At 37.1% G+C, this 27,159-nt stretch overlaps 1 protein-coding gene across 5 annotated transcripts in view; it reads right to left on the bottom strand.

Moving 5' to 3' along the window:
- LOC133636363 (homeobox protein Hox-A3a-like) overlaps nucleotides 1-27,159 on the bottom strand; it is a 53,919-nt gene that overhangs the window by 16,953 nt on the left and 9,807 nt on the right. The window contains exons 1-3 of one of the 5 annotated variants that reach the window (XM_062030349.1): nucleotides 15,101-15,560; nucleotides 13,300-13,336; nucleotides 6,966-7,524 (exon numbers count right to left, since the gene is read on the bottom strand). In XM_062030349.1, the coding sequence (XP_061886333.1) occupies nucleotides 6,966-7,407 (442 nt within the window). In that variant the 5' untranslated portion in view covers nucleotides 7,408-7,524; nucleotides 13,300-13,336; nucleotides 15,101-15,560. Of the gene's footprint in view, nucleotides 1-6,965; nucleotides 7,525-9,625; nucleotides 9,693-12,085; nucleotides 12,421-13,299; nucleotides 13,337-15,100; nucleotides 15,561-27,159 lie in introns of those variants that run through there. The other 4 variants (XM_062030353.1, XM_062030354.1, XM_062030352.1 and 1 more) reach the window with 4 other exon arrangements.

Below are 27,159 nucleotides of genomic sequence, written 5' to 3'. Positions count from 1 at the left end.
GGTCATGCATAAGACAGATGTTTCTTTCTTAAGTTTGTCACTTTGACCAAAAAGTAGACCCCAAACAAATGTCCGCTGCAGAGGAAGCTGGTTCTCAGGAGGATAAGAAAGTTAAATTTAAACTCAGCGTCCACTACAGTGGACATTTGTGGACATGCATAGGACAGCAATTTCTTTCTAAAGTTTGGAACTATGACCAAAAAAAATAGACCACAAACAAATGTCCACTACAGAGGACACTGGTTCCCAAGAGGATTGAAAGGCTAACTGATCATTTTAGAACCTGTGTCCACTCCAGTGTACATTTGCAAACATGAGTAAGAGGGCTTTTTTAATATTTCTATAAAATCTATGACTCTGACAAACGAAATAGACCACAAACGAATGTCCACTGGAGAGGACATTGGTTCTGACAGAAGGATGTCAAAGCCAACTTATCATTTAGAAGCCATTTAGCCTCCTTAACAACCAGTGTCCACTTCAGTGGACATTAGTGGACATACATATAAGAGGGTTATTTAAAAGTTTGAAACCCTGCAAAGGAACTGACCACTAACAAATGTCCACTGGAAAGGACACTAGTCCTCAAGGGAATGAGAACGCTAACTAATTTGTTTGGGGCCATTTAGCATTCTAAAAAACACCTTCCACTGCAGTGGATATTAGTTGACATGCATATAAGAGGGCTATTTTTTTCCTCAAGTTGGTAACTTTGACAGAAGAAATAGACCAAACAATTTAGGCTTCTTAAAACAAACAGCGTCCACTGCAGTGGACATTAGTGGACAGGCATCATCGAGAGTTATTTTTTTCTCAAGTTTGAAACTCTGACGAAAAAAATAGACCACAAACAAATGTCCACTGGAGAAGATATTTGTTCAAAAGAGGACTAGAGAGTTAACTAATCATTATAGGGGCACTTTAGCCTCTTTCAAAAACAGCGTCCACTACAGTGGACATTTGTGGACATGCATATCAAAGTGTTTTGTTTCTGTTTTTGAAGTTTGAAACTCTGCAAAGACATAGACTACAAACAAATGTTGACTGCAGAGGATGCTGGTTCTTAAGACAATATAAAAGGGGCCATTTACTGTTTTTTTTATTTTTTAAACAGCATCCACTGCAGTGGACATTTGTGGATATGCATGTGAGAGGGCTATTTTTTGTCTAAAGTTTGCCAAAAGAAATAGACCACACACATATGTCCACTGCAGAGGACACTGGTTCTCAAGAAAATAAAAAAGGGGTCATTTAGCTGCTTAAAAAAAACTAAACTGCGTCCACTGCTGTGGACATGCATGTGAGAGGGCTTTTTTTTGTCTAAAGTAAAATAGACCGCAAACTAATGTCCACTGCAGAGGACGCCAGTTCTCAAGAGAATATAAAAGGGGCCATTCAGCAGTTTTAAAAAATAAATAAAAAAATAGCGTCCTCTGCAGTGGACATTTGTGGACATGCATGTAAATGGGATGTTTTTGTCTCAAGTTTGTAACTCTGACAAGAGAAATAGAGCACAAACAAATGTCCACTGCAGAGGACACTGGTTCTCCAGAGAATATAAAAGGGGCCATTTAGCTGCTTAAAAAAAAAAAAACAGCGTCCACTGCGGTGGACATACATGTGAGAGGGCTATTTTTTTGTGTAAAGTTTACCAAGAGAAATAGACTACAAACAAATGTCCACTGGAGAGGACGCTGGTTCTCAAGAGAATATAAAAGGGGCCATTTAGCTGTTTTTTGGTGTTTTTTTTTTACAAAAATAGCGTCCACTGCAGTGGACATTTGTGGACATGCATGTGAGAGGGCTATTTTCTTTTTCTAAAGTTTGTAACTCTGACAAGAGAAATCGAGCACAAGCAAATGTCCACTGCAGAGGACGTTGGTTCTCAAGAGAATATAAAAGGGGCCATTTAGCTAGGTTTTTTTTTTTTTTTACAAAAACAGCGTCCATTGTGGTGGACATTAGTGGACATGCATGTAAGAGGGCTTTTTTTTATTTATTTAAAGTTTCGAAAAAAAATTGAGCACAAACAAATGTCCACTGCAGAGGACGCTGGTTCTCCAGAGAATATAAAAGAGGACATTTAGCTGCTTACAAACGGAAAGAAAAAAAAAAACGTCCACTGCAGTGGACATACATGTGAGAGGGCTATTTTTTTGTGTAAAGTTTGCCAAGAGAAATAGACTACAAACAAATGTCCACTGCAGAGGACGTTGGTTCTCAAGAGAATATAAAAGGGGCCATTTAACTGGGTTTTTTTTTTTTTTACAAAAACAGCGTCCACTGCAGTGGACATTAGTGGACATGCATGTGAGAGGGCTATTTTTGTCTAAAGTTTGTAACTCTGACAAGAGAAATAGAGCACAAACAAATGTCCACTGCAGAGGACGTTGGTTCTCAAGAGAATATAAAAAGGCCATTTAGCTGTTTGTTTGTTTTGTTTTTTTACAAAAACAGCATCCACTACAGTGGACATTAGTGGACATGCATGTGAGAGGGCTATTTTTTTTAATCTAAAGTTTGCCAAGAGAAACCAAGCACAAACAAATGTCCACTGCAGAGGACGCTGGTTCTCAAGAGAATATAAAAGGGGCCATTTAGCTGGGTTTTTTTTTTACAAAAACAGCGTCCACTGCAGTGGACATTAGTGGACATGCATGTGAGAGGGCTATTTTTTTTAATCTAAAGTTTCGAAAGAAATCGAGAACCAACAAATGTCCACTGCAGAGGACGGCTGGTTCTCAAGAGAATATAAAGGGGGCCATTTAGCTAGTTGTTTTTTTTACAAAAACAGCGTCCACTACAATGGACATTAGTGGACATGCATGTGAGGGGGCTATTTTTTTTTATCTAAAGTTTCGAAAGAAATCGAGAACCAACAAATGTCCACTGCAGAGGACGCTGGTTCTCAAGAGAATATAAATGGGGCCATTTAGCTAGTTTTTTTTTTACAAAAACAACGTCCACTGCAGTGGACATTAGTGGACATGCATGTGAGAGGGCTATTTTTTTTAATCTAAAGTTTGCCAAGAGAAATCGAGCACAAACAAAATGTCCACTGCAGAGGACACTGGTTCTCAAGAGAATATAAAAGTGGCCATTTAGCTGTTGTTGTTTTTTACGAAAACAACGTCCACTGCAGTGGACATTAGTGGACATGCATGTAAGAGGGCTATTTTTGATTTATTTAAAGTTTCGAAAGAAATCGAGCACAAACAAATGTCCACTGCAGAGGACGCTGGTTCTCAAAATAATATAAAAAGGGGCTATTTAGCTGTATGTTTTTTTTACAAAAACAGCGTCCACTACAGTGGACATTAGTGGACATGCATGTGAGAAGGCTATTTTCTTTTTCTAAAGTTTGTAACTCTGACAAGAGAAATAGACTACAAACAAATGTCCACTGCAGAGGACACTGCAGATTCTCAAGAGAATATAAAAGGGGCCATTTAGCTGTTGTTGTTTTTTTTACAAAAACAGCGTCCACTGCAGTGGACATTAGTGGACATGCATGTGAGAGGGCTATTTTTTATTTATTTAAAGTTTCGAAAGAAATCGAGCACAAACAAATGTCCACTGCAGAGGACGCTGGTTCTCAAAAGAATATAAAAAGGGCCATTTAGCTGTTTTTTTTTTTTTTACAAAAACAGCGTCCACTACAGTGGACATTAGTGGACATGCATGTGAGAAGGCTATTTTCTTTTTCTAAAGTTTGTAACTCTGACAAGAGAAATAGACTACAAATAAATGTCCACTGCAGAGGACACTGCAGATTCTCAAGAGAATATAAAAGGGGCCATTTAGCTGTTGTTGTTTTTTTACAAAAACAGCGTCCACTGCAGTGGACAATAGTGGACATGCATGTGAGAGGGATATTTTTTATTTATTTAAAGTTTCGAAAGAAATCGAGCACGAACAAATGTCCACTGCAGAGGACGCTGGTTCTCAAGAGAATATAAAAAGGGGCCATTTAGCTGTTGTTTTTTTTTTACAAAAACAGCGTCCACTGCAGTGGACATTAGTGGACATGCATGTGAGAGGGATATTTTTTATTTATTTAAAGTTTCGAAAGAAATCGAGCACAAACAAATGTCCACTGCAGAGGACGCTGGTTCTCAAGAGAATATAAAAGGGGCCATTTAGCTGGGTTTTTTTTTTTTTTACAAAAACAGCGTCCACTACAATGGACATTAGTGGACATGCATGTGAGGGGGCTATTTTTTTTAATCTAAAGTTTCGAAAGAAATCGAGAACCAACAAATGTCCACTGCAGAGGACGCTGGTTCTCAAGAGAATCTAAATGGGGCCATTTAGCTAGTTTTTTTTTTACAAAAACAACGTCCACTGCAGTGGACATTAGTGGACATGCATGTGAGAGGGCTATTTTTTTTAATCTAAAGTTTGCCAAGAGAAATCGAGCACAAACAAAATGTCCACTGCAGAGGACACTGGTTCTCAAGAGAATATAAAAGTGGCCATTTAGCTGTTGTTGTTTTTTACGAAAACAACGTCCACTGCAGTGGACATTAGTGGACATGCATGTAAGAGGGATATTTTTTATTTATTTAAAGTTTCGAAAGAAATCGAGCACAAACAAATGTCCACTGCAGAGGACGCTGGTTCTCAAGAGAATATAAAAGGGGCCATTTAGCTAGTTTTTTTTTTACAAAAACAACGTCCACTGCAGTGGACATTAGTGGACATGCATGTTAGAGGGCTATTTTTTTTAATCTAAAGTTTGCCAAGAGAAATCGAGCACAAACAAAATGTCCACTGCAGAGGACACTAGTTCTCAAGAGAATATAAAAGTGGCCATTTAGCTGTTGTTGTTTTTTACAACGTCCACTGCAGTGGACATTAGTGGACATGCATGTAAGAGGGCTATTTTTTATTTATTTAAAGTTTCGAAAGAAATCGAACACAAACAAATGTCCACTGCAGAGGACGCTGGTTCTCAGAAGAATATAAAAAGGGGCCATTTAGCTAGTTTTTTTTTTACAAAAACAACGTCCACTGCAGTGGACATTAGTGGACATGCATATTAGAGGGCTATTTTTTTTAATCTAAAGTTTGCCAAGAGAAATCGAGCACAAACAAATGTCCACTGCAGAGGACGCTGGTTCTCAAAAGAATATAAAAAGGGGCCATTTAGCTAGTTTTTTTTTTTACAAAAACAACGTCCACTGCAGTGGACATTAGTGGACATGCATGTGAGAGGGCTATTTTTTTTAATCTAAAGTTTGCCAAGAGAAATCGAGCACAAACAAAATGTCCACTGCAGAGGACACTAGTTCTCAAGAGAATATAAAAGTGGCCATTTAGCTGTTGTTGTTTTTTACGAAAACAACGTCCACTGCAGTGGACATTAGTGGACATGCATGTAAGAGGGCTATTTTTTATTTATTTAAAGTTTTGAAAGAAATCTAGCACAAACAAATGTCCACTGCAGAGGACGCTGGTTCTCAAGAGAATATAAAAGGAGCCATTTAGCTGGGGTTTTTTTTTTTTTACAAAAACAGCGTCCACTACAATGGACATTAGTGGACATGCATGTGAGGGGGCTATTTTTTTTAATCTAAAGTTTCGAAAGAAATCGAGAACCAACAAATGTCCACTGCAGAGGACGCTGGTTCTCAAGAGAATATAAATGGGGCCATTTAGCTAGTTTTTTTTTTTACAAAAACAACGTCCACTGCAGTGGACATTAGTGGACATGCATGTGAGAGGGATATTTTTTTTAATCTAAAGTTTGCCAAGAGAAATCGAGCACAAACAAAATGTCCACTGCAGAGGACACTGGTTCTCAAGAGAATATAAAAGTGGCCATTTAGCTGTTGTTTTTTTTTACGAAAACAACGTCCACTGCAGTGGACATTAGTGGACATGCATGTAAGAGGGCTATTTTTTATTTATTTAAAGTTTCGAAAGAAATCGAGCACAAACAAATGTCCACTGCAGAGGACGCTGGTTCTCAGAAGAATATAAAAAGGGGCCATTTAGCTGTTTGTTTTTTTTTACAAAAACAGCGTCCACTACAGTGGACATTAGTGGACATGCATGTGAGAAGGCTATTTTTTTTTAATCTAAAGTTTGCCAAGAGAAATCGAGCACAAACAAAATGTCCACTGCAGAGGACACTGGTTCTCAAGAGAATATAAAAGTGGCCATTTAGCTGTTGTTGTTTTTTACGAAAACAACGTCCACTGCAGTGGACATTAGTGGACATTCATGTGAGGGGGATATTTTTTATTTATTTAAAGTTTCGAAAGAAATCGAGCACAAACAAATGTCCACTGTAGAGGACGCTGGTTCTCAGAAGAATATAAAAAGGGGCCATTTAGCTGTTTGTTTTTTTTTAGAAAAACAGCGTCCACTACACTGGACATGCATGTGAGAAGGCTATTTTCTAAAGTTTGTAACTCTGACAAGAGAAATAGACTACAGACAAATGTCCACTGCAGAGGACACTGCAGATTCTCAAGAGAATATAAAAGGGGCCATTTAGCTGTTGTTGTTTTTTACAAAAACAGCGTCCACTGCAGTGGACATTAGTGGACATGCATGTGGGAGGGATATTTTCTTTTTTTTAATCTAAAGTTTGCCAAGAGAAATCGAGCACAAACCAATGTCCACTGCAGAGGACAACGAAGCACCTCCAGCTATGACAGAGCTGAGTTGAGAACACGAGTTGAGACAAGCATGCTTTGTTGTCCTCGTGCTCGTGGGGACGCGACGTGACCACGGCGTGTTTACAGTAGACCGGGGTCATCCGCAGGGCAAGGGGGGTGGCGGCAAATGGTGAGGTGGTGTGGGGGTTCTCGGAATGTCCTCAATGTGGACCTTCATAGAAGAGGTGTTGACTATTTCCATGTCAAACATGTGACGTTTGAGGTGCGGAGGAAAAGTGGGAATTCACAGCGGGAGTATCACATGACATGTCGTGCAGAAAGTTGTGCGTGTTGTACCTGAACTGGCGCTATTGGCGGGTTTCTGCTTGGTGTTTTGACGCGACTCCTTCATCCAGGGGAAGATCTGCTTGCCGCGGGGGCCCGAGGTGGGAGAGCCGCTCTTGGCGCTCGCTTGCCCGGCGCTGGCGTTCTGCAGGCCGGGGGACTGCGAGGGCGCGGGCGGCGCTTCGTGCACGGCGCTCTCGGGATGACGCACCTCGCTCGGCGCCGCTTGGACGCCCGCGGCGGCGTCGCAGCTCTCCGCCATCTCCGCCGGCTTGTGCAGGGCCACGGAGCCGTCAGTCGACTGCAGCGAGCAGGCGGGTCGATGGTAGTCACTTTCCACATGAGAGGCGCGGGGATATTGGACGTGATTGGCGTCATAACTGAAGCCATTTGCGCTTTGATAGGGGTAGCCACTGTAAATTGCCGAGCTGTCGTAGTAGCTTGCCTTTTGCATCTCGCCGTTTCCCAATATTTATTTCAGAACGTGACAGGGTCTTGACACCCTTGTAGAAGAACATTGGCACCCCGTGGTCATGTGACGCCTCTCCGCCAATGGCCTCCTCGGGTGAACCTGGGGTTACAAGAAGCACTGTGAGCACAAGAAATGGTGGCGATCCATCTTACTTTTCAATGCACGCCTGACACGGCGCACTATAGGCGAGATAGCGCCGAGCACCATTACCGGTTACCTTCTGGCCAATGCATTACCATCTGGGCGAAAACATCACCACATTGTACAGCCAAGTGCATCGAAAAGATGCATCTTTGCGCACAAGACTGATTAAAAAACATAACGTCATTTTCTGGCAAAGTGCACCGAAAATATGCATCTTTACGCACAAGACTGATTAAAAAACATAACGTCATTTTCTGGCAAAGTGCACCGAAAATATGCATCTTTACGCACAAGATGGATTAATAAAACATAACACCGTTTTATAGCAAAGTGCACCGAAAAGATGTATCTTTACGCACAGGACCGATTAAAAAACATCATTTTACAGCAAAGTGCACTGAAAAGATGTATCTTTACGCACAAGACCGGTTAAAAAAAACATAACACCATTTTATAGCAAAGTGCACCGAAAAGATGTATCTTTACTCACAAGACTGATTAAAAAACATAATTTTACAGCAAAGTGCACAGAAAATATGTATCTTTACTCAACAGACTGATTAAAAAACATAACTTTACAGCAAAGTGCACCAAAAAGATGTATCTTTACGCACAAGACTGATTAAAAAACATAATTTTACAGCAAAGTGCACAGAAAATATGTATCTTTACTCAACAGACTGATTAAAAAACATAATTTTACAGCAAAATGCACCGAAAATATGCATCGTTACACACAAGACTGATTAAAAAACATAATTAGATAGCAAAGTGCATCGAAAAGATGTATCTTTGCGCACAAGACTGATTAAAAAAACATAACGTCATTTTATAGCAAAGTGCACCGAAAAGATGTATCTTTACGCACAAGACCGATTAAAAAAACATAACACCATTTTATAGCAAAGTGCACCGAAAAGATGTATCTTTACTCACACGACTGATTAAAAAACATAATTTTACAGCAAAGTGCACAGAAAATATGCATCTTTACGCGCAAGACTGATTACAAAACATCATTAGATAGCAAAGTGCACCGAAAATATGCATCTTTACGCACAAGAGTGATTAAAAAAACATCATTTTACAGCAAAGTGCACCGAAAAGATGTATCTTTACGCACAAGACTGATTAAAAAACATAGCGGCATTTTATACCAAAGTGCACCGATAATATGTATCTTTACGCACAAGAGAGATTAATAAAACATAACACTATTTTACAGCAAAGTGCACCGAAAATATGCATCTTTACGCACAAGACTGATTAAAAAACATAATTTTACAGCAAAGTGCACCGAAAATATGCATCTTTACGCACAAGACTGATTAAAAAACATAACGTCATTTTATAGCAAAGTGCACCGAAAATATGTATCTTTACGCACAAGACGGATTAATAAAACATAACACCATTTTACAGCAAAGTGTACCGAAAACATGTATCTTTACGCACAAGACTAATTAAAAAACATAATTTTACAGCAAAGTGCACAGAAGATATGTATCTTTACGCACAAGACTAATTAAAAAACGTAATTTTACAGCAAAGTGCACAGAAGATATGTATCTTTACTCACAAGACTGATTCAAAAACATAATTTTACAGCAAAGTGCACCGAAAATATGCATTTTTACGCACAAGACTGATTAAAAAACATCATTAGACAGCAAAGTGCACCGAAAATATGCATCTTTACGCACAAGAGTGATTAAAAAACATAATTTTACAGCAAAGTGCACCGGAAATATGCATCTTTACGCACAAGAGTGATAAAACAAAATCCTTTTATAGCAAAGTGCACCGAAAATATGCATCTTTACGCACAAGAGTGATTTAAAAAAACATCATTTTACAGCAAAGTGCACCGAAAATATGCATCTTTACGCACAAGAGTGATTTAAAAAACATCATTTTACTGCAAAGTGCACCGAAAATATGCATCTTTACGCACAAGAGTGATTTAAAAAACATAATTTTACTGCAAAGTGCAGTAAAAATATACATATGTACGCACAAGAGTGACAAAACAACATCCTTTTACAGCAAAGTGTACCGAAAATAAGCATCTTGACGCTAAATGTAGTGCAGCGTTTGGCTGCGGAGCACAAACGACATTCCCGTTTCTGCCTTAAAGACAAATGCCGAGGAATAACCGGAAAAACCGGGTGGACATTCATGCATCTTCGTGACCACATTGGGAACTCTCGCCGTGCTGACCCCATAATAATGCTGTTGTCATATCAAGACTAAGCACATGTTATCATATCGCCATTGAAACAAAAACATATCAACGAAATCACCATTTTTGAATGAATAATAATAATAATATTAATAATAGCATATATTAACACTAAACATATTCATGACGTTGTTATATAATAATGTTTATTTACAAACGGATGACTTCTACGCATGTCAAGTCCTACGTGCCTAAAATTATTCAATCAATTCGACAAATTTGGAAAAAGTTTTTATAAATGGACGCTGTAGTAACTGATCAATAATTGACTTTATGAAAATATTTGCATCGCGGTTACAACATTATCAGTGTCTCAAATGAGGAAGAATCACTGTGTAAATATGTCGAATTTGATGGAACCAAAATAATCCAATAAGATTAAAAATAATAACAATAATTAAGAATGGAACATTTTTTCCACACATATTTTTCTGGTCTATGCAAGAGATGTCAAGTTTTCCAAAATGAATAATATCTTGCACATTAGATTAACTTTAAGAAAGTCGTAGAGGAAAATGTAATAATAATAACAATAAAGCATTCTAATGCAGTAAAGCACTCCAAAACTAAAATTGTTTTGCGTATTTTACGGTTAGATTAAATTTAAGGGAGGGTAATGTAACAATAATAAAGCATTCCAATGTAGTAAAGCACTCCAGCATTTACAATATTTTGCACATTTTTACTATTAGATTAACTTTAAGAGAGAAAAATGTAATAATAATAATAATAATAATAATAATAATAATAATAATAATAATAATAATAATAAAGCATTCCAATACAGTAAAGCACTCCTAATTTAAAAATATGTTGCACATCTTACAATTAGATTAACTTTAAGAGAGGAACATGTAACGATAACAATAATAATAATAATAATAATAATAATAATAATAATAATAATAATAAAGCATTCCAATACAGTAAATAACTCCTATATTACAAATATGTTGCACATCTTACAATTAGATTAACTTTAAGATAGGTAAATGTGATACAAATAATAATAATAAAGCATTCCAAAGTGGTAAAACACGCCAAAGTTAAACATAGTTTGTACATTTGGCAATTAGATTAACCTTGTAGGAAAAGGTGATAATAATAATAACTTGTAATAATAATAATAATAATAAAGCATTCCAATGCCGGAAAGCACCATAAAATTAAACATATTATTTAATTAGATTAACTTTAAGAGAAGAAAATGCAACAATAATAATAAAGCATTCCAATACAGTGAAACACTCCTAAATTAAAAATATGTTGCACATCTTACAATTAGATTAACTTTAAGATAGGTAATTGTGGTACAAATAATAACAATAATAAGGCATTCCAAAGTAGTAAAACACGCCAAAATTAAACATATGTAGCACATTTTGTCATTAGATTAACTTTAAGATAGGTAAATGTGATAGAAATAATAATAATAAGGCATTCCAAAGTAGTAAAGCACGCCAAAATTCAACATATTTTGCACATTTGGCAATTAGATTAACCTAGTAGGAAAATAATGATAATAATAATAATAGAGCATTCCAATGCAGTAAAGCGCTTTAAAATTAGACGTATTTTGCACATTTTGCAATTTGACTAACTAAATGTGATAGAAATAATAATAATAAGGCATTCCAAAGTAGTAAAGCACGCCAAAATTCAACATATTTTGCACATTTTGCAATTAAATTAACTATAAAGTAGGTAATTGTGACACAAATAATGATAATAAAGCATTCAAAAGTAGTAAAACACTCCAAAGTGAAACATATTTTGCAATTAGATGAACTTAGAGAAAGTTGGAGGAAAATGTAATAATAATAAAGCATTCCAATGCAGTAAAGCACTCCAAAATAAAATGTATTTTGGACATTTTACTATGAGATGAAAAGCCAACTTTCAGAGTAAAATGTAATGAATAGAAATAAAGAGTTGCAGGTAAATGAGTTGCAAATGATCCCCCAACGAGGCGATAATGGAGTCTTGGCTCTTGGGAGCTGCAAGTTGCGTCCTTTAAAAAAAAAAAAAAAAAAGATTTGTTGTGCCAAATCCGCACATTCGTCACGAAAACAAGACAAAAGGCGTGAGCGTCGTGCTCTCCTCTGCACAGCCGCCCTGCTCCACACTCCGAGAACTCTGCCTGGGTGTGTGCGTGAACTCTCCCTGAACCGCGATGCGAGTCACACGGTGATAAATCACCGCGGCAGCAGCGCGACACGCACAAACTCGGCCATTTACAAGACGCCCGCTGCAGCCTATTTGTGGCCTGCTTACCTCAACCTCTGACGACCGGTGCGGAGCAGCGAGCGATATTTGCTCATTCAGCGGGCGAATCGATCAAAAAGCCAGCGGTATACAATCCCGGGGAGGACGTGGAGGGGTGGGGGGAAGAAGTTGCAGGGCCGGGGCTGCGCCATGCAGCATGCGTCCACGCAGCAGCCACAACAAGGAGAGTCCAGGGGCGAGTGGGAGAGCGAGGGAGGAATGGAGAGAGAGAGAGAGAGAGAGAAGCCCCCTTTTTTTTTTTTTTTTTGCCCCCTTTCCACCCCACGCGTGCGTGGATATCGCCAAAGCAGAGGGGGTCACCGCGATAACTCGCGTATCTTCCCGTGCAGCTGCGCGGCTGGCACCCAGTGGACCAGCCCGAACCACGGCGTCGCAACATAGACAAGAAAAATTATGCAAATGAAGTCGCGCCTTGCGTGGAAAGGCAGAATCAAGTGGCCGCCTCTCCTCCTCCTCCTCCTCCTTCTCCTCCTCCTCCTCCTCCTCCACGAGAAAATGAGGGAGAGAGAGGGGGGGGGCAAGAAAAGGGGAGAAATTGCACATAATCACGCATCATAATGGAGTTTTTTTTTGGTTTGATTTACTCAACATTTTTATTATCCTTTTATTTGAAGGATTTGGGTCGGATTGGAAGGAGGTGCGTGGGGGAATCCCTCTTTTCGCGTCGTGAAAGGAAAATGTCTGCTCAGCTTTATGCATTCAGGCCGAAGAAGGTGGGGAAAAAACGGGCGTGGGAGAGCGAGTGGGCAACCCCATAATAAAAAAAAATAAAAAAAAGGCCAACTCTGCGTTTTCGGGTTAATTATTTACCGGCTTTGTGTTCAAAAGTGCTGAGGAACCAGGAACAAAAAGGGTAAAAAAAAAAAAAAAAAAAACACACATCACGTGAAATGCGTGGCTATAAATATATGCGGAGTCGAAAAATGGCTTTTTTTTTCTTTTTTTTTTTTTTTTTTTCGAAAGGAGCGCACGAGGCGGCTGGCGCGTCACGTTTATGGTGACAAATTATACGCGTCGCGCACAAGTGGAAGAGAAGGAATTATTGCTCCCGGCGAAAGAAAGAAAAGTCTCTGTCACGCATGCGTGGTGGGCGTGATGCTGATCCTTTTGCAAACGTGAATAAGCAGCGATCAGAAGACTAATCAATAAAGATGAATATAGTTGGGGGGGGGGGGGGGAGTGGGAGTGGGAGTGGGACTCACCGTGGGAGCTCCGCTGAGACGTTACAGGCCTCGATTTCTGCAACAACAAAGAATACGGAGTTGGTGTTTTGTTTTTTTGTTGTTGTTGTTGGAGATTAAATCACATTAATTAGGTGAGTAATTAAAATATATATATCATGTTTTATAAGGAAGAAAAAAAAAATAGAATATTCCAGCAAATCCCCACGATGTCGCCTGGCGTGTTGAATAATACACAAGTTGTATATGCAAATGCGCTGTTTGTTTGTTTCCCCTCCCCGGGCTGCTAAGCATTTTTCTCTCCCCACAAACGGATCGAACAGTCATTAGCTGCGGAGCGCCATCTTCCCCAAGTCCCCGCGCCCATAAATCACGCGGGGAGCGCCGTGACCTCAGCGCGGCCGAGCCGTCCGGCGTGGCACTCCGTCTTCCATTATACCCTCGTTGGAGCGACACAACCCCACAGCGTTCACCTACTTTTTTTTTTTTACTCCACATTTACTAGCCTTTACGCACAAATATTGTTTGGAATGAAATCATAAATATATATATATGTATTATTTTTTTACTCCTTATTTACTAGCATTTACGCACAATATTGGTTAGAATAAAATCATATATATATATATATATATATATATATATATATATATATATATATATATATATATATATATATATATATATATATATATATATATATATATATATATATATATATATATATATATATATATTTATGTATTTATTTATTATTTTTTTACTAGCATTTACGCACACATATTGGTTGGAAGGAAATTATAAATATATATGTATATATATCATTTTTCTTCCTGCTTATTTACGAGCATATACACACAATTTTGGTTGGAATAAAATTATATATATATATATATATATATATATATATATATATATATATATATATATATATATATATATATATATATATATATATATATATATATATATATATATATATATATATATATATATATATATATATATATATATATTTTTTTTTATTTTTTTTATTTTTATTTTTTATTTTTTTTTTTTTACTCCGTATTTACTAGCATTTACGCACACATATTGATTGGAATGAAATGATAAATATATATATATACTTTTTTTTACTCCTTATTTACTAGCATTTACGCACATTTGGAATGAAATAATAAATATATATAATTTGTTTTACCCATTATTGACTAGTATTTACGCACAAATATTGGATATATATATATATATATATATATATATATATATATATATATATATATATATATATATATATATATATATATATATATATATATATATATATATATATATATATATATATATATATGTGTGTGTGTGTGTGTGTTTACTCTTTATTTATGTAGCATTTACGCACACATATGGGTTGGAACAAAATTTTAAATACATATGTATATCATTTACTCTTTATTTACGTAGCATTTACGCACAAACATTGGTTGGAATTAAATGTTAAATACATATATAATTTTTTAATCATTATTTATTTGCATTGACGCACAAATATTAATGGGAATTAAATATTAAATATATACTTTTTTTTACTTCTTATTTACTAGCATTTACGCACAGATGTTGGTTGGAATTAAATAATATATATAAATATTTTTTTTTACCGAAAATAACCACGCCAAAAAATAACAATTCAATTAAAACCTGACAAATAAATACACTTTGAATCATTTAATTTTTTTTGACACGTAATATGTTCGACATGATGATATAAATAATCGCATTGGACTCCCCTCACCGACCTCTGCCTCTGGCTGCAATAACTCACCACAGTAATGAACAATCGGCGGAAATACCTCAAAATAAAATCCATCCTCCCAAAGCTTGGGCTCTCTGCGCGTGGAAAAACATATCCGTCCGTGACACCCGTGTAATACATCCACACACAGACTCACGCGCGCGCGCGCACAGCACACACCAAAAAAAAAAAAAAAAAGCAGCGTTTCTCCTATTAGCTCCTTTTCCCCTGCACCTCCTCCCTAAGCGCCGAACACCGAGGAGCCCCTTCCACGCATCACAGCGAGCACACCGGAGCCGTCACATGACGCGACGTCAACTTAAATCCTTTTATTTGAGGCTGTGAATCATTAATGGAGGGAGGCAGTGAAAAACGGGTTCTGTGACACCCCCCACTGGTTCTGGATGTTATGTGTGGAACATTACGACTCAGTGTCGCCCCCACGCTCTGATATGTGCATCATATTCAAAGCACAGGGTGATGCCCTAGTTTTTTGTTTTTTTTTGTATTATTGGACGACATATTGGATACTCCACGCGCAGTGGGCCATCGTGGGACTCATCTGGCGCCCCGGAACTCCCCAAAAAGCTCCAAAAGACAACGCCGGAAGTCTCCCTCCCTCTTTTTCTCTCTTTCTCTCTCTCTCTGCATCTCGGCACTGTTTGGCGCTTGTTTTCAGTCAACACCGAGAAGCGGGCGTGGAAAAATCCCACCAGAACTATTAATCACTGACGGGTGGGGGGTGCATACTCCCACCCCACTCCCCACCCCCCCCTTTTGTGTGTCTTCCCGAAGTTGAGCAGTAAAAAAAAGCACGGACGGTAGCGGCAGAATTCTTCTTTTACGCACGGAGGACGCGGCTTTTACGCACGGATGAACGGACTTATTCGGATGCTTGCTTCGGTAATATTTTTTATTTTGCTCCGTGATTCACAGATCGCGAGACTTTTTGGCAGCACGCGTGAACTTTTCCGTGACCCGGGCTGACTCTATAGTGGCGAGTTGTTTTGGGTGCGCAAGACGCAAAAAAAAGGGACGTTTCAACGCGCACTAGGAGTCCAGTGGCTGGATTTCAACGCTTTTCTTATCGTGTCGGGAGTGTAGTGTTCATGAATGTTGACATGCGGCTTTGAACAGGCAGCGGAGTAGAAGATAGGCCTGTCTGCGAAGTGATATACGCGCACACGCGTGCTCCTTTCCGACCAATAAAGTTGAATTTGTTGTTTGTGTTGCACGTCACACATATTTCATGTTTGCTGATGTTTTACAAAGCCCAAGGTCAAAAGGTGAGCAAACTAATGCAGCCATAATAATTCATATAATAGGAAGCACGCAGGCCTGCTTCTGCCCCGAGGACGAGACGTGAATCATTCACGCGTCTCTATTGTGTGGACTTCTTCTTTAGACCTTTCAATTGGAGTTGTCCTGACAACTTTTTGGACGCCCTAGAGTTCCTCTTAGTGCCTCTGCTCATGTCAAATAAACACATCGGAGGTGAAGTGTCACTCACACATTTCTTAGTACACCCATTACGATTATTTGAAGGCCTATTTTCCAACTACCTAATCGATTTAGTGTACTTTAGGTCGCTAAAATATATAATAAATAAATTAAAATGTTTTAAAATGTGATAGCCAGCGTCCTCTACAGTGGACATTTGTTTTTTGGTCGATTTCTTTTGCCCCAGTTACACGTTTTGTCTGGGGAAAAATAGCACCGATTTGTCAGAGTCACGAATCTTTGGGGGGGAAATGAGCCTTGTTGTGCAAAACACAAATGTGTTTTTTGGTCTATTTATGTTGTCAGAGTTACACGTTTCGGAAATAAAAATAGCCGTGTTGTGCAAAACACAAGGACATTTGTTTTTGTTCGGTTTCTTTTTGTCTGCGTTACACAATTTGGGCCAAAAAAAATAGCCTTGTTAAGCAAAACACAAACGTCCACAAATGTGTATTTTATTTGTCATAGTTACACGTATTGAAAAAAATGTGTGCAAAACTTAAATGGACTTTTGTCAGAGTTACACATTTCAGGGGGTTAAAAATAGCCCTATTGTGCAAAATACAAACGTCCACTCCAGCGGACATTTGTTTTGGGGTGTATTTATTTTGACAGAGTTACACATCTAAGGTGAAACAAAATAGTGCTATTGTGCAAAACACAAGGACATTTGTTTTTGGGTGTATTTATTTCGACAGTTACACATCTAAGGTGAAACAAAATAGTCCTATTGTGCAAAATACAAACATCCACTCCAGCGGACATTTGTTTTTGGGTGTATTTATTTTGACCCAGTTACACATCTAAGGTGAAACAAAATAGTCCTATTGTGCAAAACACAAGGACATTTGTTTTTGGGTGTATTTATTTTGACAGTTACACATCTAAGGTGAAACAAAATAGTCCTATTGTGCAAAACACAAGGACATTTGTTTTTGTTCGGTTTCTTTTGTATGCGCTACACAATATGGGCAAATAAATAGCCATGTTGTGCAAAACACAAACGTCCACCCCAGTGGACATTTGTTTTTGGTATATTTACTTTTACAGAGTTACACATTTAGAACCAAAAAATACACATTTCAGGTGAAGAAATAGTCCTGTGTGCAAAACTTAAATAGACTTTTGTCAGAGTTACAAATTTTAGGGGGTTAAAAATAGCCCTACTGTGCAAAATACAAACGTCCACTCCAGTGGACACTTTAGTTTGTCGGAGTTGCAATTGTCAGGGGGTTAAAATAGCCTTATTGTGAAAAACACAAACGTCCACCCCAGTGGACATTTGTTTTTGGGTGTATTTATTTTGACACAGTTACACATCTAAGGTGAAACAAAATAGTCCTATTGTGCAAAACACAAGGACATTTGTTTTTGTTCGGTTTCTTTTGTATGCGCTACACAATATGGGCACACAAATAGCCATGTTGTGCAAAACACAAACGTCCACCCCAGTGGACATTTGTTTTTGGTATATTTTCTCTTACAGAGTTACACATTTAGAACCAAAAAATACACACTTCAGGTGGAGAAATAGTCCTGTGTACAAAACTGAAATGGACTTTTGTCAGAGTTACACATTTCAGGGGGTTAAAAATAGCCCTATTGTGCAAAATACAAACGTCCACTCCAGTGGACACGTTCGTTTGTCGGAGTTAAAAATGTCAGGGGGTTAAAATAGCCTTATTGTGAAAAACACAAACGTCCACCCCAGTGGACATTTGTTTTTGGTATATTTTCTTTTACAGAGTTACACATTTGGAACAAAAAATTAATTGCCTTGGGCAAAACACAAATGGACTTTTGTCAGAGTTACAAATTTCAGAGGGTTAAAAATAGCCCTAGTGTGCAAAACAAAAACGTCCACTCCAGTGGACACTTGTTTTTGATCTATTTCTGCTGTCAGTTACACATTTCAGGAATAAAAATAGCCCTGTTGTGCAAAACACAAGAACATTTGTTTTTGTTCAGTTCCTTTTGTCTGTGTTACACAATTTGGGCAAAAAATAGCCATGTTGTGCAAAACACAAACGTCCACCCCAGTGGACATTTGTTTTTGGGTGTATTTATTTTGACACAGTTACACATCTAGGGTGAAACAAAATAGTCTTATTTTGCAAAACACAAGGACATTTGTTTTTGTTCGGTTTCTTTTGTATGCGCTACCCAATATGGGCAAACAAATAGCCATGTTGTGTAAAACACAAACGTCCACCCCAGTGGACATTTGTTTTTGGTATATTTTCTTTTACAGAGTTACAAATTTAGAACCAAAAAATACACATTTCAGGTGGAGAAATAGTCCTGTGTGCAAAACTTAAATGGACTTTTGTCAGTTACAAATTTTAGGGGGTTAAAAAAAGCCCTACTGTGCAAAATACAAACGTCCACTCCAGTGGACACTTTCGTTTGTCGGAGTTAAAAATGTCAGGGGTTTAGAAATAGCCTTATTGTGAAAAACACAAACGTCCACTCCAGTGGACATTTGTTTTTGGTATATTTTCTTTTACAGAGTTACACAATTGGAACAAAAAAGGAATTGCCTTGGGCAAAACACAAATGGACTTTTGTCAGAGTTACAAATTTCAGAGGGTTAAAAATTGCCCTAGTGTGCAAAACAAAAACATCCACTCCAGTGGACACTTGTTGTCAGAGTTACACATTTCAGAAATAAAAATAGCCCTGTTGTGCAAAACACAAGGGCATTTGTTTTTGTTCGGTTTCTTTTGTCTGTGTTACACAGTTTGGGCAAAAAAATAACCATGTTGTGTAAAACACAAACATCCAGCCCAGTGGACATTTGTTTTTGGGTTTATTTATTTTGACACAGTTACACACTTCAGGTAGACAAATACTCCTATTGGCAAAACATAAATGTCCACCACAGTGGATTTTTGTTTTTGGTGTATTCTATTTGTCAAAGTTACACATTTTTTTAAAAATGTGTGCAAAACTTAAATGGACTTTTGTCAGAGTTACAAATTTCAGGGGGGTAAAAATAGCCATATTGTGCTAAAAAATACAAACGTCCACTCCAGTGGACACTTTCGTTTGTCGGCGTTACAAATGTCAGGGGGTTAGAAATAGCCATATTGTGAAAAACACAAACGTCCACTCCAGTGGACATTTGTTTTCGGTCTATTTCTGTTGTCAGAGTTACACATTTAGGAAAAAATAATAATTACCTTGGGCAAAACACAAATGGACTTTTGTCAGAGTTACACATTTCAGGGGATTACAAATAGCCCTTGTGTGCAAAACACAAACGTCCACTCAAGTGGACACTTGTTTTTTTTTAAATCTATATTTGTTTTAAGAGTTACACATTTCAGAAATAAAAATAACCCTGTTGTGCAAAACACAAGGACATTTGTTTTTGTTCGGTTTCTTTTGTATGCACTACACAATATGGGCAAACAAATAGCCATGATGTGCAAAACACAAACGTCCACCCCAGTGGACATTTGTTTTTGGTATATTTTCTTTTGCAGAGTTACACATTTAGAACAAAAAAATACACATTGCAAGCGGAGAAATAGTCCTATTGGGAAAACACAAATGTCCACCACGGTGGATTTTTGTTTTTGGTGTATTTTATTTGTCATAGTCACACTTTTTGAAAAAAATGTGTGCAAAATTTAAATGGACTTTTGTCAGAGTTACAAATTTCAGGGGTTAAAAATAGCCCTACTGTGCAAAATACAAACGTCCACTCCAGTGGACACATTCATTTGTCGGAGTAACAAATATCAGGGGGTTGGAAATAGCCTTATTGTGAAAAACACAAACGTCCACTCCAGTGGACATTTGTTTTTGGTCCATTTCTGTTGTCAGAGTTATACATCTAGGAAAAAAATTAATTGCCTTGGGCAAAACACAAATGGACTTTTGTCAGAGTTACACATTTCGGGGGATTACAAATAGCCCTTGTGTGCATAATACAAACGTCCACTCCAGTGGACACGTTCGTTTGTCGGAGTTACAAATGTCAGGGGGTTATAAATAGCCTTATTGTGAAAAACACAAACGTCCACTCAAGTGGACATCTGTTTTGGGATCTATTTATTTTGACACAGTTTCACATCTAAAGTGCAAAAAAATTGTCCTATTGTGCAAAACACAAGGACATTTGTTTTTGTTCGGTTTCTTTTGTATGCGCTACACAATATGGGCAAACAAATAGCCATGTTGTGCAAAACACAAACGTCCAGCCCAGTGGACATTTGTTTTTGGTATATTTTCTTCTTACAGAGTTGCACATTTGGAACAAAAAATGGATTGCCTTGGGCAAAACACAAATGGACTTTAGTCAGAGTTACACATTTCAGGGATTAAAAATAGCCCTAGTGTGCAAAACACAAACGTCCACTCCAGTGGACACTTGTTTTTGGTCTATTTCTGTTGTCAAAGTTAAACATTTCAGAAATTAAAATAGCACCGTTGTGCAAAACACAAGGACATTTGTTTTTGATCGGTTTCTTTTGTCTGCGTTACACAATTTGGGCAAAAAAATAGCCATGTTGTACAAAACACTAACGTCCACTACAGTGGACATTTGTCTTGGGGTCTATTTATTTTGACACAGTTACACATCTAAGGTGAAAAAAATAGTCCTATTATGCAAAACACAAATACATTTGTTTTTGTTTGGTTTCTTTTGTATGTGCGACACAATATGGGCAAACAAATAGCCATGTTGTGCAAAACACAAACGTCCACCCCAGTGGACATTTTTTTTTGGTATATTTTCTTTTACAGAGTTACACATTTAGAACAAAAAAATAATTGCCTTGGGCAAAACACAAATGGACTTTTGTCAGAGTTACACATTTCAGGGGGTTAGAAATAGCCCTTGTGTGCAAAACACAAACGTCCACTCCAGTGGACACTTGTTTTTGGTCTATTTCCGTTGTCAGAGTTACAAATTTCAGAAATAAAAATAGCCCTGCTATGTAAAACACAAGGACATTTGTTTTTGTTCGGTTCATTTTGTCTGCGTTACACAGCTTGGGCAAAAAATAGCCATGTTGTGCAAAATACAAACGTCCACCCCAGTGGACATTTGTTTTTTGGTATATTTTCTTTTAAAGAGTTACACATTTAGAAAAAAAACAATTAATTGCCTTGGGCAAAACACAAATTGACTTTTTGTCAGAGTTAAACATTTCAGGGGGTTAAAAATAGCCTAAATGTCCAAAACACAAATGCCCACTGCAGTGGACACTTGTTTTATTTCAGAAATAAAAATAACCCTGTTGTGCAAAACACAAGGACATTTGTTTTTGTTTTCGGTTTCCTTTGTCTGCGTTACACAATTTGGACAAAAAATAGCCATGTTGTGCAAAGTACAAATGTCCACCCCAGTGGACATTTGTTTATTTTGACACAGTTACACATTTCAGGTGAAAAATAGTCCTATTGGGCAAAACACAACTGTCCACCACAGTGGACTTTTGTTTTGGGGTCTGTTTATTTTGACACAGTTCCACATGTGAAAAATAGTCCAATTGTGCAAAACAAAAATGTCCACAGAGGTGGACATTTGTTTTTGGTCTTTTTCTTGGTCATAGTTAAACATTTTGGAAGAAAAACAATATCGTCTTGCACTAAACACAGATGGACTTTTGTCAAAGTTACACATTTCAGTGGGTTAAAAATAGCCCTGTTGTGCAAAACACAAATGTCCACTCCAGTGGACACTTTCCTTTGCCAGAGTTACAAATGTCAGAAATAAAAATAATTTTGTTGTGCAAAACACAAAGATTTCCCGTTTCCTTTGTCTGTGTTACACAATTTGGGCAAAAAATAGTTATGTTGTGCAAAACACAAGGACATTTGTTTTTGTTTGGTTTCTTTTGTCTGCGTTAGACAATTTGGGGAATAAATGGCCATGTTGTGCAAAACACAAACGTCCACCCAAGTGGAGATTTGTTTTTGGGTCTATTTATTTTGACACAGTTACACATCACAGGTGAAAAAAATAGTCCTATTGTGCAAAACACAAGGACATTTGTTTTTGTTCGGTTTCTTTTGTCTGCGTTACCCAATTTGGGCAAAAAATACCCATGTTGTGCAAAATCCAAACGTCCACTCCAGTGGACACTTGTTTTTGGCTATTTATTTGTCAGAGTTACACTTTTTATTAAGAAATAAGGTGGACATTCCATTTTGATACAGTTACACATTTTAGGTGAAAAAAATATTCATATTGTGCCAAACATAAACGTCCACTCCAGTGGACATTAGTTTTTGGTCTATATATTTGTCAGAGTTATACTTTTTTTTTTAAATAGCTTTGTTGTGCAAAACTCAAATACGTTTTTGGTCTATTTCTTTTGTTAGAGTTACACATTTCAGAAATAAAAATAGCCCTGTTGTGCAAAACACAAACGTCCACACCAGTGGACACTTGTTTTTGGTCTATTTATTTGTCAGAGTTACACATTTCAGAAATAAAAATAGCCATGTTGTGCAAAACACAAGGACATTTGTTTTTGTTCGGTTTCTTTTGTCTGCATTACACAATTTGGGCAAAAAATAGCGTTTTTGTGCAGAACACAAACGTCCACCCCAGAGGACATTTGTTTTTGGGTCTATTTATTTTGACACAGTTACACATCTTAGGTGAAAAAAATAGTCATATTGTGCAAAACACAAGGACATTTGTTTTTGTACAGTTTATTTTGTCTGTGTTACACAATTTGGGCAAAAAATAGCCATGTTGTGCAAAACACAAACGTCCACCCCAGTGGACTTTTTTTTTGCTCTATTTTCTTTTACAGAGTTACAAATTTAGAAAAAAAATGTAGTTGCCTTGGGCAAAACACAAATGGACTTTTGTCAGGGTTACAAATTTTAGGGGGTTAACAAAAGCCTTAGTGTTTAAAACATAAACGTCCACTCCAGTGGACACTTGTTTTTGGTCTATTTCTTTTGTCAGAGTTACACATTTCAGAAATAAAACCAGCCCTTCTATGTAAAACACAAGGACATTTGTTTTACTATTTTTTCTATTTATTTTGACATAGTTTCACATCTCAGGTGAAAAAATAGCCCCATTGTGCAAAACACAAATGTCCACCACAGTGGACTTTTGTTTTTGGTCTATTTTCTTTGTCATAGTTACACATTTAGAAAAAATGTGCGCAAAACATAAATTGACTTTTGTCAGAGTTACAAATTTCAGGGGGTTAAAAAATAGCCCTATTGTTTAAAACACAAACGTCCACTTCAATGGACACTTGTTATTGGCCTATTTATTTGTCAGAGTAACACTTTTTTTTTTTAAAATAGGGTGGACGTTCGTTTTTTGGTCTATTTATTTTGACACAGTTGCACATTTCGGGTGAAAAAAATAGCCCTAATGTGCAAAACACAAACGTCCACTCCAGTTGACATTTGTTTTTGGTCTATTTATTTGTCAGAGTTACACTTTTTTTTAAATAGCTTTGTTGTGCAAAACACAAATGTGTTTTTGTCAGAGTTACAAATTTCAGGGGGTTAAAAATAGTCCTATTGTGCAAAACCTAAACGTCCACTTCAGTTGACATTTGTTTTTGGTGTATTTATTCGTTAGAGTTACACTTTTTTTGTTTTAATAGCTTTGTTGTGCAAAACACAAATGTGTTTGTTGTCTATTTCTTTTGTCGAGTTACACACTTCAGATATAAAAATAGCCCTCTTGTGCAAAACACAAGGACATTTGTTTTTGTTCGGTTTATTTTGTCTATGTTACAAAATTTGGGAAAAAAATAGCCATGTTGTGCAAAACACAAATGTCCACCCCAGTGGACATTAATGTTCTCTTTCTTTTGTCTGAGTTGCACATTTAGAAAAACAAATTAATTGCCTTGAGCAAAACACAAATGGACTTTTGTCAGATTTGCAAATTTCAGGGGGTTAAAAATAGCCCTTTTGTGCAAAACACAAACGTCCACTCCAGTGGACACTTTTATTTGTCAGCGTTACACATTAAAAAATAATTTTGTTGTGCGATATAAATATGTGTTTTTGGTCCATTTCTTTTGTCTGAGTTACACATTTCAGAAATGTAAATAGCCCTGTTGTGCAAAACACAAACGTCCACTCCAGTGGACACTTGTTTTTGGCATATTTATTTGTCAGAGTTACACATTTCAGAAATAAAACTGGCCCTGTTGGGCCAAACACAAGTACATTTGTGTGTGTTCGGTTTAATTTGGCTGTGTTACACAATTTGGGCAAAAAATAGCCATTTTATGTAAAACACAAATTGTCCACCACAGTTGTTGGTCTTTTACGGAATTACACATTTAGAAATAAATTGCCTTGTGCAAAACACAAATGCAATTTTATCAGAGTTACACAATTTAAAGGGCTGGAAAATAGTGTTGTTATGCAAAACAAGAATGTCCACTGGAGTGGACTTTTGTTTTTGGTCTTTTTCTTTCATCAGAGTTTCACTTTTAAAATAAATGTATATCCTTGTGCAAAACACAAATAGAGATTTGTCCGAGTTACACATTTTGGCGGGGTTAAAAATGGCGCTATAATGCAAAACACAAACGTCCACTCCAGTGACACTTGTTTTGGGGCTATTTATTTTGTCTTAGTTACACTTTTTTTTTAAATGACTTTGTTGTGCAAAACACAAATGCAGATTTGTCCAAGTTACAAATCTCGTAGGGTAGAAACTAGTTACACACATGTCCGCTATCGTTTATTATTTCTTTTGTTCGACTCTTATAAACCAAATGAAACAGCAGGAGGTTCGTAAAGGTCCACTGTAGTGGACGCCGGTGCTAGGGAGTCTAAATGGCGCCTAAAACGATAAAGTTACCTTTCCCATTGTCCACTACAGTGGACATGTGTTTTGTTCTAAACAAAAAAAACACAAAAAAAACCAGCCCTGCTGGTCAAAACACAAGAAAATGTGATTTTGGTCAATTTCTCTTGTCAGTTACACATTTTAGATTAAAACAAAAATAAAGTAGGCCTGTTGTGCAAACACAAATGTCCACTCCAGTGGACATTTGTTTTTGGGTCTATTTATTTTGACACAGTTACACATCTTAGGTGAAAAAAAATAGTCCTATTGTGCAAAACATAAATGTCCACCATAGTGGACTTTTGTTTTTGGTCTATTTTCTTTGTCATAGCTACACATTTAGAAACAATTTGCACAAAACATAAATTTATTTTTGTCCGCTATTGTTTATTATTTCTTTTGTTCGACTCTTATCAACCAAATGAAACAACAGCATGTTCGTAAAGGTCCACTGTAGTGGACGCCGGTGCTAGGGAGGCTAAATGGCGCCTAAAACGATAAAGTTACCCTTCTCATTGTCCACTACAGTGGACATGTGTTTTGTTCTAAAAAAAAATAATAATAAAATAAAATAAAAACAGCCCTGCTGTGCAAAACACAAGAAAATATGATTTTGGTCAATTTCTCTTGTCAGTTACACATAAATAATAATATAATAGGCCTGTTGTGCAAACACTGGAGTGGACATTTGTTTTTGGGTCTATCTATTTTGACACAGTTACACATCTTAGGTGAAAAAAATAGTCCTATTGTGCAAGACACAAATGTCCACCACAGTGGACTTTTGTTTTTGGTCTATTTTCTTTGTCATTGTTACACATTTAGAAAAAAAATGCATAAAACATAAATTGACTTTTGTCCGCTATCGTTTATTATTTCTTTTGTTCGACTCTTATCAACCAAATGAAACAACAGCATGTTCGTAAAGGTCCACTGTAGTGGACGCCGGTGCTAGGGAGGCTAAATGGCGCCTAAAACGATAAAGTTACCCTTCTCATTGTCCACTACAGTGGACATGTGTTTTGTTCTAAAAAAATAAATAAAATAAAATAAAATAAAAACAGCCCTGCTGTGCAAAACACAAGAAAATGTGATTTTGGTCAATTTCTCTTGTCAGTTACACATTTTACATAAAAATAATAATAAAATAGGCCTGTTGTGCAAACACTGGAGTGGACATTTGTTTTTGGGTCTATCTATTTTGACACAGTTACACATCTTAGGTGAAAAAAAATAGTCCTATTGTGCAAGACACAAATGTCCAGCACAGTGGACTTTTGTTTTTGGTCTATTTTCTTTGTCTTTGTTACACATTTAGAAAAAAAATGCATAAAACATAAATTGACGTTTGTCCGCTATCGTTTATTATTTCTTTTGTTCGACTCTTATAAACCAAATGAAACAACAGCATGTTCGTAAAGGTCCACTGTAGTGGACGCCGGTGCTAGGGAGGCTAAATGGCGCCTAAAACGATAAAGTTACCTTTCTCATTGTCCACTACAGTGGACATGTGTTTTGTTCAAAAAATTAAAATAAAATAAAATAAAAACAGCCCTGCTGTGCAAAACACAAGAAAATGTGATTTTGGTCAATTTCTCTGGTCAGTTACACATTTTAGGTAAAAATAAATAAAAATAGGCCTGTTCTGCAAACATAAATGTCCACTCCAGTGGACATTTGTTTTTGGGTCTATTTATTTTGACACAGTTACACATCTTTGGTGAAAAAAAATAGTCCTATTGTCTATCCATCCATCCATTTTCTACCGCTTGTCCCGTTCGGGGTC

This window comes from Entelurus aequoreus, linkage group LG20, assembly GCF_033978785.1.
Source record: "Entelurus aequoreus isolate RoL-2023_Sb linkage group LG20, RoL_Eaeq_v1.1, whole genome shotgun sequence".
Taxonomy (NCBI): Eukaryota; Metazoa; Chordata; class Actinopteri; order Syngnathiformes; family Syngnathidae; genus Entelurus; species Entelurus aequoreus.
Note: the sequence above shows the minus strand (reverse complement) of the source record. Positions and strands in the feature narration are given on the sequence as shown.